Source organism: Oncorhynchus keta, chromosome 26, assembly GCF_023373465.1.
Source record: "Oncorhynchus keta strain PuntledgeMale-10-30-2019 chromosome 26, Oket_V2, whole genome shotgun sequence".
Taxonomy (NCBI): Eukaryota; Metazoa; Chordata; class Actinopteri; order Salmoniformes; family Salmonidae; genus Oncorhynchus; species Oncorhynchus keta.
Window position 1 is genome coordinate 702,325 of NC_068446.1, and position 14,598 is coordinate 716,922.

Consider the following 14,598-nt stretch of genomic DNA (forward strand, 5'->3'; position numbering starts at 1 on the left):
TCAACTGTGAGAGACGGAATCTAAAACAAAATCCAGAAAATCACATTGTATGATTTAAGTAATTAATTTGCGTTTTATTGCATGACATAAGTATACATCTTAAAAGCAGAACTTAATATTTGGTACAGAAATCTTTGTTTGTAATTACAGAGATCATATGTTTCCTGTAGTTCTTGACCAGGTTTGCACACACTGCAGCAGGGATTTTGGCCCACTCCTCCATACAGACCTTCTCCAGATCCTTCAGGTTTCGGGGCTGTCGCTGGGCAATACGGACTTTCAGCTCCCTACAAAGATTATTTTCTGGGTTCAGGTCTGCAGACTGGCTAGGCCACTCCAGGACATTGAGATGCTTCTTACGGAGCCACTCCTTAGTCGCCCTGGCTGTGTTTTGGGTCGTTGTCATGCTGGTAGACCCAGCCATGACCCATCTTCCATGCTCTTACTGAGGGAAGGAGGCTGTTGGCCAAGATCTCACAATACATGGCCCCATCCATCCTCCCCTCAATACGGTGCAGTCATCCTGTCCCCTTTGCAGAAAAGCATCCCCAAAGAATGATGTTTCCACCTCCATGCTTCACGGTTGGGATGGTGTTCTTGGGGTTGTACTCATCCTTCTTCTTCCTCCAAACACGGCGAGTGGAGTTTAGACCAAAAAGCTCTATTTTTGTCTCATCAGACCACATGACCTTCTCCCATTCCTCCTCTGGATCATCCAGATGGTCATTGGCAAACTTCAGACGGGCCTGGACATGCACTGGCTTGAACTGGGGGACCTTGCTTGCGCTGCAGGATTTTAATCCATGACGGCGTAGTGTGTTACTAATGGTTTTCTTTGAGACTGTGGTCCCAGCTCTCTTCAGGCCATTGAACAGGTCCTGCCGTGTAGTTCTGGGCTGATCCCTCACCTTCCTCATGATAATTGATGCCCCACGAGGTGAAATCTTGCATGGAGCCCCAGACCGAGGGTGATTGACCATCATCTTGAACTTATTCCATTTTCTAATAATTGCGCCAACAGTTGTTGCCTTCTCACCGAGCTGCTTGCCTATTGTCCTGTATAGCCTATCCCAGCCTTGTGCAGGTCTACAATTTTATCCCTGATGTCCTTACACAGCTCTCTGGTCTTGGCCATTGTGGATAGGTTGGAGTCTGTTTGATTGAGTGTGTGGGCAGGTGTCTTTTAGACAGGTAACGAGTTCAAACAGGTGCAGTTAACACAGGTAATGAGTGGAGAACAGGAGGGCTTCTTAAAGAAAACGAACAGGTCTGTGAGAGCCGGAATTCTTACTAGTTGGTAGGTGATCAAATACTTATGTCATGCAATAAAATGCAAATTAATTCCTTCAAAATCATACGTGATTTTCTGGATTTTTGTTTTAGATTCAGTCTCAACATGCATGAAACCAATGCTTTCACAGTTACAGAAGTCAACAAATGAGAGCGCCTGGGGAATGGGAGTGGAGCTAGGCGCTGCAGGGCCTGGATAAATCTCTACATCAACAGAAGAACAGAGGAGGAGTAGGATAAGGGTACGACTAAAGGCTATAAGAACTGGTCGTCTAGTGCGTTCGGAACAGAGTAAAAGGAGCAGGTTTCTGGGTGCGGAAGAATAGATTCAAGGCATAATGTACAGACAATGTGGTATGGTAGGATGTGAATACAGTGGAGGTAAACCTCGGCATTGAGTGACGATGAGAGAAGTTGCCTCTAGAGACACCATTTAAACCAGGTGGGGTAACAATGTGTGGGAGGTGGAACAAAAGGGCTAGCTAAGGCATATTGATCAGGGCTGGAGTCTCTACAGTGAAATAAGTCAATCACTAAACAAAACAGCAATGGACAAGGCATATTGACATTAGGGAGAGGCATGCGTAGCAGAGTTATCATAGGGACCAGTGAGTAGCTAGGCGAGCTGGAGACACGGCGATTCAGACAGCTAGCTGGTCGGGGCTAGCAGAAGAGCCTTAGGGGGACGTCGCGACTGAAGTCAGTTGTAGCCCCCGCGGATGGTTACGTCGGCAGACCAGTCGTGATGGATAGGCAGTAAAAGGGTCCAGGCCAATTGGCGAAATAGGTATTGTAGCCCAAGAAATTGGCTGATGGATCTCTTCAGCTAACAGTCCTATATCTAGACAGCTAGTGGGCTAGCGGATGGGCCCTTCAGGGGACGTCGCAACGGAGGAACCTGTTGAAACCCCCTCGGGTGGATTTTGTCGGTAAACCAGTCGTGATGGATCAGCGGGGCTCTGTGTCGGCAGTAAAGGGGGTCCAGGCCAATTGGCAAAATAGGTATGGTAGCCCAAGTAGTGGCTGATGGACCTCTTCAGCTAGCCGGGAGATGGTTCTAGTACGAGGCTAGTTCCAGGCTAACTGGTGCTTGCTTCGAGACAGAGACGTTAGCCAGGAGTAGCCACTCAGATAGCTAGCTACGATGATCCAGGTGAAAAGATTCAGAGCTTGCGGTAGGAAACCGGAGACATGGAGATGTGGTGGAGAAAAAGCAGTCCAGTGTGCTCGGGGTTGAATCTCGCTGTGCAGACTGGCAGGAGTTGACCGGGCTAAGGTTAGCTGATGACCGCTAGCAGTGGCTAACTGACTACTAGCTAGTTAGCTGGCTAGCTTCTGTTGGGGGTTCCGGTTCTAAAGCATAGAAAATAGCAGATCCGTACCACATTGGGTGAGGCGGGTTGTTGAAATGTAATTGAGGTTTAAAATATACAAAATATGTACACATGGGTCACGACAAGACAAGGACGTCTGACTACAAGCAGTGAACACTGATTTTAAAGCAAGACTGACATATGCAGGTGTACATTCAGGATAACTAGGAGACTTAAGAAATACACACCGGTATTGAAATGATACCTAATATGCTTCAGGCAGTGCTTAAGTTTGGCCAGGACTCATCGTAAGTTTTCTACTGCTTGATTACACCCACCACTCTAACAGAATATTTGCTCTAAAATGTGAAATTAAAACATTTCATTCAACTTGAAGCACTAGGCTGTAGTCATGCTTAATAAAAGAGACTCAAAATTACCACTGAAATCAAAACTTACTTAAATCATATTTTATCATTTAATACAATTGGAGAAGAGACACGAGAAATCTCTCATGTTCCACTCCTTGGTTTGTGTATTAGTGAACACAACTCTCCCCTACCTGAATATAAAAAGCTACTTTCTCCCCTTAGGGCTTTCGTGTTACACTATTTGGCTTGTGTGATGTGTATTGACTAATGAGTGAATACCAGTCTTCTCTTCCTCCACCTGGTCTTAACTTGTGTAGTCTTGTGTGAAGACTTCAAACGTAGGCTGCTTTTTTTTTGTGGATTCTATCAGCTCCATTCCATTTTTATACATTTTTTTTTTATAATGAGAGTTTCTAGTTTCATGTCTTGCATCAGGCAGCTTCCCCAAGGTCACACCTCTTCTACCTGATTAACAGGCAGCTCTCTCCCATTTCTGGATGGCTGGTGTAGGCCTAATGTGCATTGAGTAAGAGGCTTCTCTCCTCTAATCACTCTGCCCTATCAGATTATGAAAAGTTGCTCTTGGATTCACTCCCCTGCTTCAATGGCTGGTCTAATGTGGCTTTCAGTACGCAGTGCGTATCATACTTTGTTCTTTTTAAAACTTTTATTTATTTTACCCCTTTTTCTCCCCAATTTTCGTGGTATCCAATTGTTTAGTAGCTACTATCTTGTCTCATCGCTACAACTCCCGTACGAAGGTTGAAAGTCATGCGTCCTCCGATAGACAACCCAACCAAGCCGCACTGCTTCTTAACACAGCGCCATCCAACCCGGGAAGCCAGCCGCACCAATGTGCCGGAGGAAACACCGTGCACCTGGCAACCTTGGTTAGCGTGCACTGCGCTCGGCCCGCCACAGGAGTCGCTGGTGCGCGGGGAGACAAGGAATTCCCTACCGGCCAAACCCTCCCTAACCCGGCCGACGCTAGGCCAATGGTGCGTCGCCCCCATACCTGATCTTGGCTTGTGTAGTGAATATCCTACCTGATCTTGCCTCCCTTCTCGGCGCTCTCGTAGTAGAACAGGAAGTGGATCTCGTGGACTCCTTCCTGGTCCGGTCCTCTCAGCCACATGGGCAGCTGGGTAGATTCTCCAGGCTTTAGTGTCCCCTCTCCTAGAGGGATCTCCGTTATCCCTTTACCCCCCGTACCCGCACCGGACACTCCTCCACCCCTCAACCCTGTCCCTGACCCAAAGTCCCCCTCTGAAACCAGTGTCACCGCAGCAACAGACCCGGGCGTGGCGCCAGGGGGTGTGGCCAGGGTCTTGTAGGCGGAGCAGTTTTCAAAAGAGGTGGGGCTGAGGGGGGTGAGAGGTGTGGCTAAGGAGGAGCTTCCAAAGGTAAAGAAGTCTGGGTGCGTGGACGCCACCCGCAGGCCACACAGGGTAACGCGACTCATGTTACAGAACTCCACGTAAGCCTTCCTGATCTCACCACATAGCAGGGCAGTAGGGAACTGGAGGAAGAATACCTGGGGGGGAATGGGAGAGCGAGGAAGAGGGGTGGGATAGTGATAGAGAAATGGGGACAGAGAGAGGTTAGTTAGTGTGTGACCAGTTACAATGTAACAGCCCTTCTCAGGAGATTGGCAGATATATAAAGCAGTGATAGGGAGGGAATTGGCTGCCAGTCATTTGAATATAGACTAGTCTGAATCCATCCCATAATTACTCATATACTGCCCAGTTCAATCTAAATGGTAATACATTGCAGAAATTGAAAAAGTAGATGGGAGAAATGGTAGATGAAATCTACCATAAACCAATTCACATCGCTGGTATGAAACCATCAGTCATACAGGGAAAGAGGGCAGAGGATAAAGGACGAGCCCTGAATCAAACATTCACCCCCTAGCCATTCCTGTGAATCTAAGAATTACTTCCACCAATCCAATCCTCTCAGATCTACAGAAGTGTCCAGTGAGTAGGGACCTAGAGATCAAGGGGCTACGGGTGGAATTGAGTGAATACCTCTAGCAGGGGCATGGGAGGGGTGATTGTGGGGTCAAGACGTCGGTCAGGACCGTGGCTGACTGAGGTCTTCTCCTCTTTGGTCTGGTTCAACCGCGGCCCCTGGATCTCTAGGTCCTGTCGACCACGAACTGATGTCCCCTCTGCCGCTGAGGGACCTGTTGAGAGGATCGCAACAGTCAGGTGAGAAGGACCAAAACAGGATTATAAACCAGGTGGTTCAAGCCCTGAATTCTGATTGGTTGAACGCCGTGGTATACTTAGCACAGCTAAGAAAATTACTATTTACTGGTCTAGTTATGTTTGTAACCAGTTTATAATAGCAATAAGGCACCTTGGGGGTTTCTGGTATACGGCCAATATACCACAGCTAAGGTCTGTATCCAGGCACTCCGTGTAAGCTGTGCTAAGTACAGCTCTTAGCCATGGTATATTGGCAATATACCACACACCCTTGGGCCTTATTGCTTAATTATAGTACTGGTTTCACTGTGCGTGTGTGACTGCATGACCATGTGTATGTTACCATCGGTCTGTGAGGCTGCGGTGCTGTTGATAGTAGTGTCTCCAGTAGAGGAGGTGGAGGCCAGATTATAGACTAGACCCAGGATGTTGAGCTGACCTGTCTGGTGGGGCAGCAGCTTCAGACGAGCCTGAGGGAGGAGACAGAGAGGAATCAGACAGAGAAGAAATTGATAGAGACCTTTAAGAAGAAAAAGAAGAGACTGTGGGTCGAACATTGAGAAAAGTCAGAAAATTAGGGCGAGAGAGGAAACACAGCAAGAAGAGAGAACTAGAGAATCATAAAAAGGCAGCTTACCAATTTAGTCTCCTCAGGGCTCAGGTAGAACTCTGGGATGACTTCTGTGGCAATGACATCATCTTTCTGTGAAGTCTGCAGCAAGAGGGATTGTAAAAGTAGAGGTTAAATGAGCCGGCTGACAACATTTGCAGATATGACGAGCTGATTGAAGAATAGTTGGGTCATATTCAACAGGCACCAAACGAAAGAAAAACAAATTGTGAGGGACTTATTCAATAAGAAAAAGGTATTTTTATTTTTGCTACAATGTGTACTTATGAATACGACCCTGGTCTTACAGCACTGTAGACTCAAAGACCAAAGGTAACACACACTCTTACCCTGGGAACGCTGGCCTCCTTCTCGTTGCTGATGGGCACAGCATCCCCGACCGAGTCTTCCTGCGGTTGCGGTCGATTGAAGTCTTTGAGTGTAAACTTCCAGAGCAGCGAGAGGTCAGAGAGAACCAGAGGAACCTTTAGAGGGTTCCGGAACACCACCTCAACTATGATGGGTTCTAGAGGGAGAGAGAGAGAGAGAGCGACGAGGAGTGGGTAGAGCGAGCGCCGAGGGGCGGGTAGAGCGAGTGGCGAGGGGCAGGTAGGGCGAGCGGCGAGTAGGGCGAGCGGCGAGGGGCGGGAGGAGTGGGTAGGGCGGATAGGGCGAGCCGCGAGGGGCGGGTAGGGCGAGCGAGGGGCGGGTAGGGCGAGCCGCGGGTAGGGCGGCGGCGAGTAGGGCGAGTAGGGCGAGCGGCGGGTAGGGCGAGGGGCGGGTAGGGCGAGGCGAGGGGCGGGTAGGGCGAGCCGCGAGGGGGGTAGGGCGGGCCGCGAGGGGCGGGTAGGGCGGGCCGCGGGGGGCGGGTAGGGCGGGCCGCGAGGGCGGGTAGGGCGAGCCGCGGGGCGGGCCGCGAGGGGCGGGTAGGGCGAGCCGCGGGTAGGGCGAGCCGCGAGGGGCGGGTAGGGCGAGCCGCGGGGTAGGGCGAGCCGCGAGGGGCGGGTAGGGCGAGCGAGGGCGGGTAGGGCGAGTAGGGCGAGGGGCGCGAGGGGGCGGGTAGGGCGAGCCGCGAGGGCGAGTAGGGGGCGGTAGGGCGAGCCGCGAGGGGCGGGTAGAGGGCGAGCGGGTAGAGTGAGCCGCGAGGGGCGGGTAGGGCGAGGGGAGTAGGGCGCGAGGGGCGGGGGGCGGGCGAAGGGGCAGGGGGGCAGGGGGCGGCAGGGAGGGCGGCAGGGAGCGACGAGGGGCAGGGCGGCAGGGAGCGACGAGGGGCAGGGCGGCAGGGAGCGACGAGGGGCAGGGCGGCAGGGAGCGACGAGGGGCAGGGGGCAGGGCGGCAGGGAGGGCGGCAGGGAGCGACGAGGGGCAGGGCGGCAGGGAGCGACGAGGGGCAGGGCGGCAGGGAGCGACGAGGGGCAGGGCGGCAGGGAGCGACGAGGGGCAGGGGCGGCAGGGAGCGACGAGGGGCAGGGCGGCAGGGAGGAGGGGCAGGGCGGCAGGGAGGGGCAGGGCGGCAGGGAGCGACGAGGGGCAGGGCGGCAGGGAGCGCAAGGGGCAGGGCGGCAGGGAGGGGCAGGGCGGCAGGGAGCGACAAGGGGCAGGGCGGCAGGGAGCGACGAGGGGCAGGGCGGCAGGGAGCGACGAGGGGCAGGGCGGCAGGGAGCGACGAGGGGCAGGGCGGCAGGGAGCGACGAGGGGCAGGGCGGCAGGGAGCGACGAGGGGCAGGGCGGCAGGGAGCGACGAGGGGCAGGGCGGCAGGGAGCGACGAGGGGCAGGGCGGCAGGGAGCGACGAGGGGCAGGGCGGCAGGGAGGCGAGGGGCAGGGCGGCAGGGAGCGACGAGGGGCAGGGCGGCAGGGAGCGACGAGGGGCAGGGCGGCGCCGGGCCGAGCGAGTGACATCGAGCGAGCGACGAGAGGCAGAGAGAGGGAGGTAGTAGCGAAAGGGATTGCAAAGTAGCGGCGAAAGGAAGAGACGAGAGGAAGGGAGCAGGATGAGAACAGAGAAAACACAACTTCTAAAATGCATTAAGTTACTAAAATTGTCAATCTACACAATATACCCCATCATGGCAAAAGGAACACAGGTTTTTTGTAATTTTTTGAGGTTAGAGACCGGAGTGCTGGAGTTGCATCTTCACAGCTGACTTTGAGACTTGTGTTTTGCAGGTACTATTTAATGAAGCTGCCAGTTGAGGACTTGAGGCATTTGTTTCTCAAACTAGACATCCAATATACTTGTCTTCTTGCTCAGATGTGTACCAGGCCTCCCTTCATTTCTCAGAACAAGAATAGACTGACGAGTTTCTGAAGAAAGGTCTTTGTTTCTGGCCATCTTGAGCCTGTAATTGAACCCACAAATGCTGATGCTCCAGATACTCAACTAGTCTAAATAAGGCCAGTTCTATTGCTTCTTTAATCAGAACAACAGCTGTGCTAGCATAATTGCAAAAGGGTTTTCTAACGATCAATTAGCCTTTTAAAATGATAAACTTGGATTAGCTAACACAACTTGCCATAGGAACACAGGAGTGATGGTTGCTGACAATGGGCCTCTGTAGATATTCCATTAAAAATCAGCCGTTTCCAGCTACAAGTCATTTACAACATTGTCTACACTGTATTTCTGATAAATTTAATGGACCAAAAAATGTGCTTTTCTTTAAAAAAAAATAAGAACATTTCTAAATGATACCAAACTTTTGAAACGATAGTGTACATTTGCAAAAAATTACAGAAAACTGTTTTTGCTTTGTCATTATGGGGTATTGTGTGTAGTAGACTGATGAGGGAAAAAAATGTGCTAAAAGTCTAGGTGTCTGATTACTTTCCGAAAGGCACCGTGTGAGGATTGTGAATTCAATACTATTTATAACCTGCATGTGGTTGTAGGTGAAGGGTTGTGTGAGTGGGCTAACTATCAAGCCATCAGACATAGTTGAATAGAAGAGAGAGAGAAGAGAGAGAGATGAGGGAGTGGGATAAGAAAAGAAAGCTGTGCTAAAAGGAGAAGGGATGAGAGACAGGAAGTGCTAGTGTAGTTACCCTCCACAACAGCAAGCGGGAAGCGGAGGTTGTCCGTCTGACTGTTCAGGCAGCACTGGGTGGATTGAAACGTTGGCGGAACGACCCCACGTTTTGCGGCGGCAACCACCTGTTCCTCGAGGTCCTGCCACATGGCAGCTAGGTCCCGGTCAAACTCCTGGTCCAAGGACACGTGGGTGGCTGCCTGCTTCTCACCTGATTAATAAATCAATATCACAATCAATTAGGGAAGTAATGATTAGCCGATATGCATCAGTCCCTGGTTCAAATGTTTAAGATACGAGTGCATTGGTCAATTGGACCACAAACCGATCCAAATGTAGCATGCACTGGTCAGGAAATAGAATAAAACGTTCCAAAATCGCCAAATCACAAAAAAAGTTTTTTTCTCAAATTTCAGATTTGCATGCTGACCAATGAGGAAGGCCTATTCCTGATCTGATACGTTTGTAAACTGGCTTGCGCAAAGCTGCTTTATAAGTTGAGTGACAACCACTGTAAATTTACTAGGTTACATTTATCAACTGCGCCGTTGAAAATGGTGTTTTACCGGAATGAAAGTAGCCAATGCTACTGCCAGAGAAAACTTCTGGCTAGGTAGGCTCACATCCCCCCCAAAATTGGGGCTCACACCCCCAAAAAAATTGGGGCTCACATTCCCCCCAAAAAATTGGGGCTCACATTCCCCCAAAAAAATTGGGGCTCACATTCCCCCCCCCAAAAAAATTGGGGCTCACATTCCCCCCCCCCAAAAAATTGGGGCTCACATTCCCCCCAAAAAAATTGGAGCCAAAAAAAATTGGGGCTCACATTCCCCCAAAAACAAATTGGGGCTCCCCAAAAAAAATTGGGGCTCACATTCCCCCAAAAAAATTAAGGCTCACATTCCCCAAAAAAAAAAAAAAAAAAATTGGGGCAGCAGAAGAGCTCAGAGTCCGTCAAAACTATTAAGATTATGAGACGGTGAAAGTACATATATTTGATAAATATATAGCAGAACTTCGGATATGTCATAGCTAATTTAAAAATATAAATATTGATAAATTACACTTTAAATCTACAAAAATGACTAATTCATGGCTGATTGTGATTTCAGATCAAAAGTGGGGAGGGGACAAAGACCAAACATTGCCCCACCCCCCTAACTGATAGTAGTGTGGTAGATGCCCAGTTTCCCTCATGGCTCAGCTCAGAATCGCACCAAATCATTTCAAACTAAAACATATCGTTCCTGTATCATATCGGAGCCCATGTATCTAGATGTGTATCAAATCGTCCTGAAAGTGAAAGACTCACAACCAATTAATTGATCAATCAATCAGTTCATTATGGATCAAACCAGCACTGTGCAGTAGCACATATAATGCATAGTGAAATAATACAACTGAACAAGGACATATTGGGCAAAAAAATTAAATTAAAATGTCTATAGGAGTTGGTTGGTGCAAAAGGGATACAAACATACACACCTTCCATAAATGTCACACTATCTCTGGTGGCTCTTTTGTCACAGACCGTGTCAGGGGATAAATGACTCATCTAAATTCATGTTTATGTGACCTTCAGTCCTCAACACCAACACTCCCCACTTATGACACACACGTATGTAACTGCATGCCACGTCTCAAACCCCACAGGACAATACCTCCTGTTGTGCTGAAAATGGGTTTTTGATTTGAAATGATTATGTTTTGTGTGGATGTTTAAATGAAGCAGCTGTAATCAGTGGACGGCAGGAACTTTCTTCAGCCCAGGCAGCCACACTTTGGCAGAAACAGCTCCCTATTCCCTACTTGGTCAAAAGATGTGCACTATATAGGGAGCCGTTTGGGACTCAACCTTTGACTCCTCTGATATTCATTCAAAGTTTCACTCTAATGACGAAGATAGTCGCTCAGCAGCAGTGCGCAAACACTACACGTACGTCTCGTTTCACAGTCTCAACACGCACATTTAAATTCACACACAATGCACTCGGTCTCACTGCAATTTTTTTGTAGCACGAAATGTATGATTGGCGAGCAGAGCCGTGCTTGTGTTTGTCTCAGTCTTACCCTCTGCCAGGCGACGTTCATGGCCGAAGTAGACCCTGGTGGCAGAGCTGTTGATGCAGGGTAGGGGCAGCTGGGGTAGCGCCACCTCACATGCCCCCGTAACATTCTGGAGGAAAAGGTAGAGAGCAAGGAGACACGTAACACGGTCTTGGAATGAGGTTACAGAAATTGGCCAACGTACACGGTGGGAGGGAACGACGACTCAAAAGAAACACGTGGCTTTTCTCCACAACTACACTATTGTGTGGCATTTCATTATTATTATTCAAGTTAATGTGACTTCTAAATATTAGTCTAGTATACAAATCAAGAAATGCCAGATTAGAGGATTCACATTTTCGTATTGACACAACTTAACACGGCTATCAGACTCAAAAGAAACGTGCAAATTCACTATTGCAATACACTTAGTGTACACCCACACACAGTACCAGGACGACAACACTATTGTAATACACTTAGTGTACACCCACACACAGTACCAGGACGACAACACTATTGTAATACACTTAGTGTACACCCACACACAGTACCAGGACGACAACACTATTGTAATACACTTAGTGTACACCCACACACAGTACCAGGACGACAACACTATTGTAATACACTTAGTGTACACCCACACACAGTACCAGGACGACAACACTATTGTAATACACTTAGTGTACACCCACACACAGTACCAGGACGACAACAGTATTGTAATACATTTAGTGTACACCCACACACAGTACCAGGACGACAACAGTATTGTAATACATTTAGTGTACACCCACACACAGTACCAGGACGACAACACTATTGTAATACACTTAGTGTACACCCACACACAGTACCAGGACGACAACACTATTGTAATACACTTAGTGTACACCCACACACAGTACCAGGACGACAACAGTATTGTAATACATTTAGTGTACACCCACACACAGTACCAGGACGACAACAGTATTGCGGCAAGGAAACAAAATATGAAGTGGATGTGACTTCTTTAGGAAAACAGCTCTAATATTAGTGGTGAAGGCAGTACCATCCGGTAATATTGGGGGTATGCCGTACGGTAAAACATGAGCCCATCACAATAATTAAAGCAAAATGTCAAGTCAAATCTAGGCTATTACACCACTTTATCACTTCTGCATTTCAGATGCATGAAACATTTGCGAACGGAGTAGAAAAAAGTTTGTATAGGCTACTCTCCAAAATATGATTCAATGAGAACATTGACATTTGGCCAAAACCGAGACACGTGCAGACAGCAATGGATGCATACATTCTGGCCTAATGACAATTGCCAAATGTCGTGACAGTTTTTGGTGTTGTGTAACAGATGTCTCTTTCCATTCACCACTGTTTGGAGGCTGGAAATATATTGCAAGTGAATTGAACGTGTGCAGGTAGCCGAGTAAAGAAAACTTTGACGTGATTGACAATGCGATGAAAACATGACTGGTTGTGTCAATTCCAGAATAAAAAGTTATGCATTCCAAAAGTTAAAAGACAAATCTTTACGACTAGGTTACGACCAGGTCCACAGAGAACCTATTGAATTAATAGGGATTCTATACTGTATCCAATTCTATGATTAGGACTAGGTTACGACTAGGTCCACAGAGAACCTATTGAATTAATAGGGATTCTATACTGTATCCAATTCTATGATTAGGCCCATACATTGTTTGGGTGCAACCACATATAGGAGGTCCTGTAGCAGAAAGAAAATGTATTCTCTGTTTACCACTGCCGAATAATAGAAAACAACATATCCATATTTATTTACTGTCCAAGCTATAGCATAATATTGTATATACTGCAGGTTTGTAAAAGGACCAAGCTATAGCATAATATTGTATATACTGCAGGTTTGTAAAAGGACCAAGCTATAGCATAATATTGTATATACTGCAGGTTTGTAAAAGGACCAAGCTATAGCACACTATTGTACATACTGCAGGTTTGTAAAAGGACCAAGCTATAGCATAATATTGTATATACTGCAGGTTTGTAAAAGGACCAAGCTATAGCATAATATTGTACATACTGCAGGTTTGTAAAAGGACCAAGCTATAGCATAATATTGTACATACTGCAGGTTTGTAAAAGGACCAAGCTATAGCACACTATTGTACATACTGCAGGTTTGTAAAAGGACCAAGTGTCACGAATATTACCGAAGGTGACTCACCTTCTTGTTCGGGTGGCGCTCGGCGGTCGTCGTCGCCGGTCTACTAGCTATCGCCGATCCGTTCTGTGTTCGTTTAGTTTTGTCTAATTGGTAGCACCTGTTTCTAGTTTGGTTGTTAGGATAGGGTATATATAGTCTGTTTAGCCCGCTTCTGTTTCGTGCGGGCTTGTTCGTCTGTTATGTTGGTTGAGTGCATTTTGTTGCATTTTGGGTTTCACGCTGTCCGTTTATATTTCTGTTCATTTGTGTTTTCACTTTGTACATGTTGTGTTTCCGGGACATTAAAGCGTGTTGTTTTGCCCACATCTTTGCTCTCTGCGCCTGACTCCACACCTCTTCACTCATTATTGTGACACCAAGCTATAGTTTACTATTGTACATACTGCAGGTTTGTAAAAGGACCAAAATACAAGGAAAGTTGTTTTTTTAAGATGCATGTTCCATCTTAAATAACTGCCTCATGTCTTTCTGGGTAATGGAGTCCTGATGGACAGCAGGCTAGCCAATGATTCGCTCCCACTGGCTGGAGCAAACCCAGGAGTGAGTCAACATGCCCCCACTCTAGTCTAGTTGGGAGGGCCAGGGGACAGAGTAATGTCAAGATACCGGAATTTTGACTTTGTTATACCAGGGTTAGTATCACGATGCTCGATACCAAAACAACCCCACAAAAAAAAGTACTGTAGAAGAGCTGTGAGAAGGTCAGTTGTTAGAAATAAATTATATGGGTTCCCAAAATAACTGCTCTTTATCAAATCTAATTTCGGAGGACGTATAAATAACTTTTGGAAAGGTCAAGAGTCAGGGCCAATAAATAAAGTATGGTCCACAAATTTAAGTAGGGTTGGACGGGATCCACCCCCAAAACATACCGCGCGGCACGTTTTGGTAATACTCTATACCGCGCTGTACGTTTTGGTAATACTCTATACCGCGCGGCACGTTTTGGTAATACTCTATACCGCGCGGTGCGTTTTGGTAATACTCTATACCGCGCGGCACGTTTTGGTAATACTCTATACCGCGCGGTGCGTTTTGGTAATACTCTATACCGCGCTTTTGGTGCGTTTGGTAATACTCTATACCGCGCGGTGCGTTTTGGTAATACTCTATACCGCGCGGTGCGTTTTGGTAATACTCTATACCGCGCGGTATGTTTTGGTGGATACTCTAACCCTACTTAAATTTGGGTTTAGAGTAATACTCTAACCGCGTACGTGCGGTATAGAGTATTACCAAAACGTACCGCGGGGTGGATTCCAACCCTACTTAAATTTGGGTATAGAGTATTACCAAAACGTACCGCGCGGTATAGAGTATTACCAAAACGTACCGCGCGGTACCGTTTCTGGAGGAAACCTGGCACCATCCCTACGGTGAAGCATAGTGGTGGCAACATCATGCTGTGTGGATGTTTTTCAGAGGGAGGGACTGGGAGACTAGTCAGGATCGAGGGAAAGATGAACGGAGCAAAGTACAGCGAGATCCTTGATAAAAATTCTCCAGAGC

At 47.9% G+C, this 14,598-nt stretch overlaps 1 protein-coding gene across 3 annotated transcripts in view; it reads right to left on the reverse strand.

The window, feature by feature from the left end:
- The window catches only part of LOC118358815 (trafficking protein particle complex subunit 8-like), a 69,813-nt gene that overhangs the window by 20,065 nt on the left and 35,150 nt on the right, over positions 1-14,598 (reverse strand). For all 3 annotated transcript variants that reach the window (XM_052480006.1, XM_035736735.2, XM_052480007.1), the window contains 7 exons: positions 10,899-11,004; positions 8,845-9,039; positions 6,151-6,326; positions 5,828-5,902; positions 5,534-5,660; positions 5,008-5,165; positions 4,021-4,508 (listed from right to left, as the gene is read on the reverse strand). In XM_052480006.1, the coding sequence (XP_052335966.1) occupies positions 4,021-4,508; positions 5,008-5,165; positions 5,534-5,660; positions 5,828-5,902; positions 6,151-6,326; positions 8,845-9,039; positions 10,899-11,004 (1,325 nt within the window). The remainder of the gene's footprint in view (positions 1-4,020; positions 4,509-5,007; positions 5,166-5,533; positions 5,661-5,827; positions 5,903-6,150; positions 6,327-8,844; positions 9,040-10,898; positions 11,005-14,598) is intronic.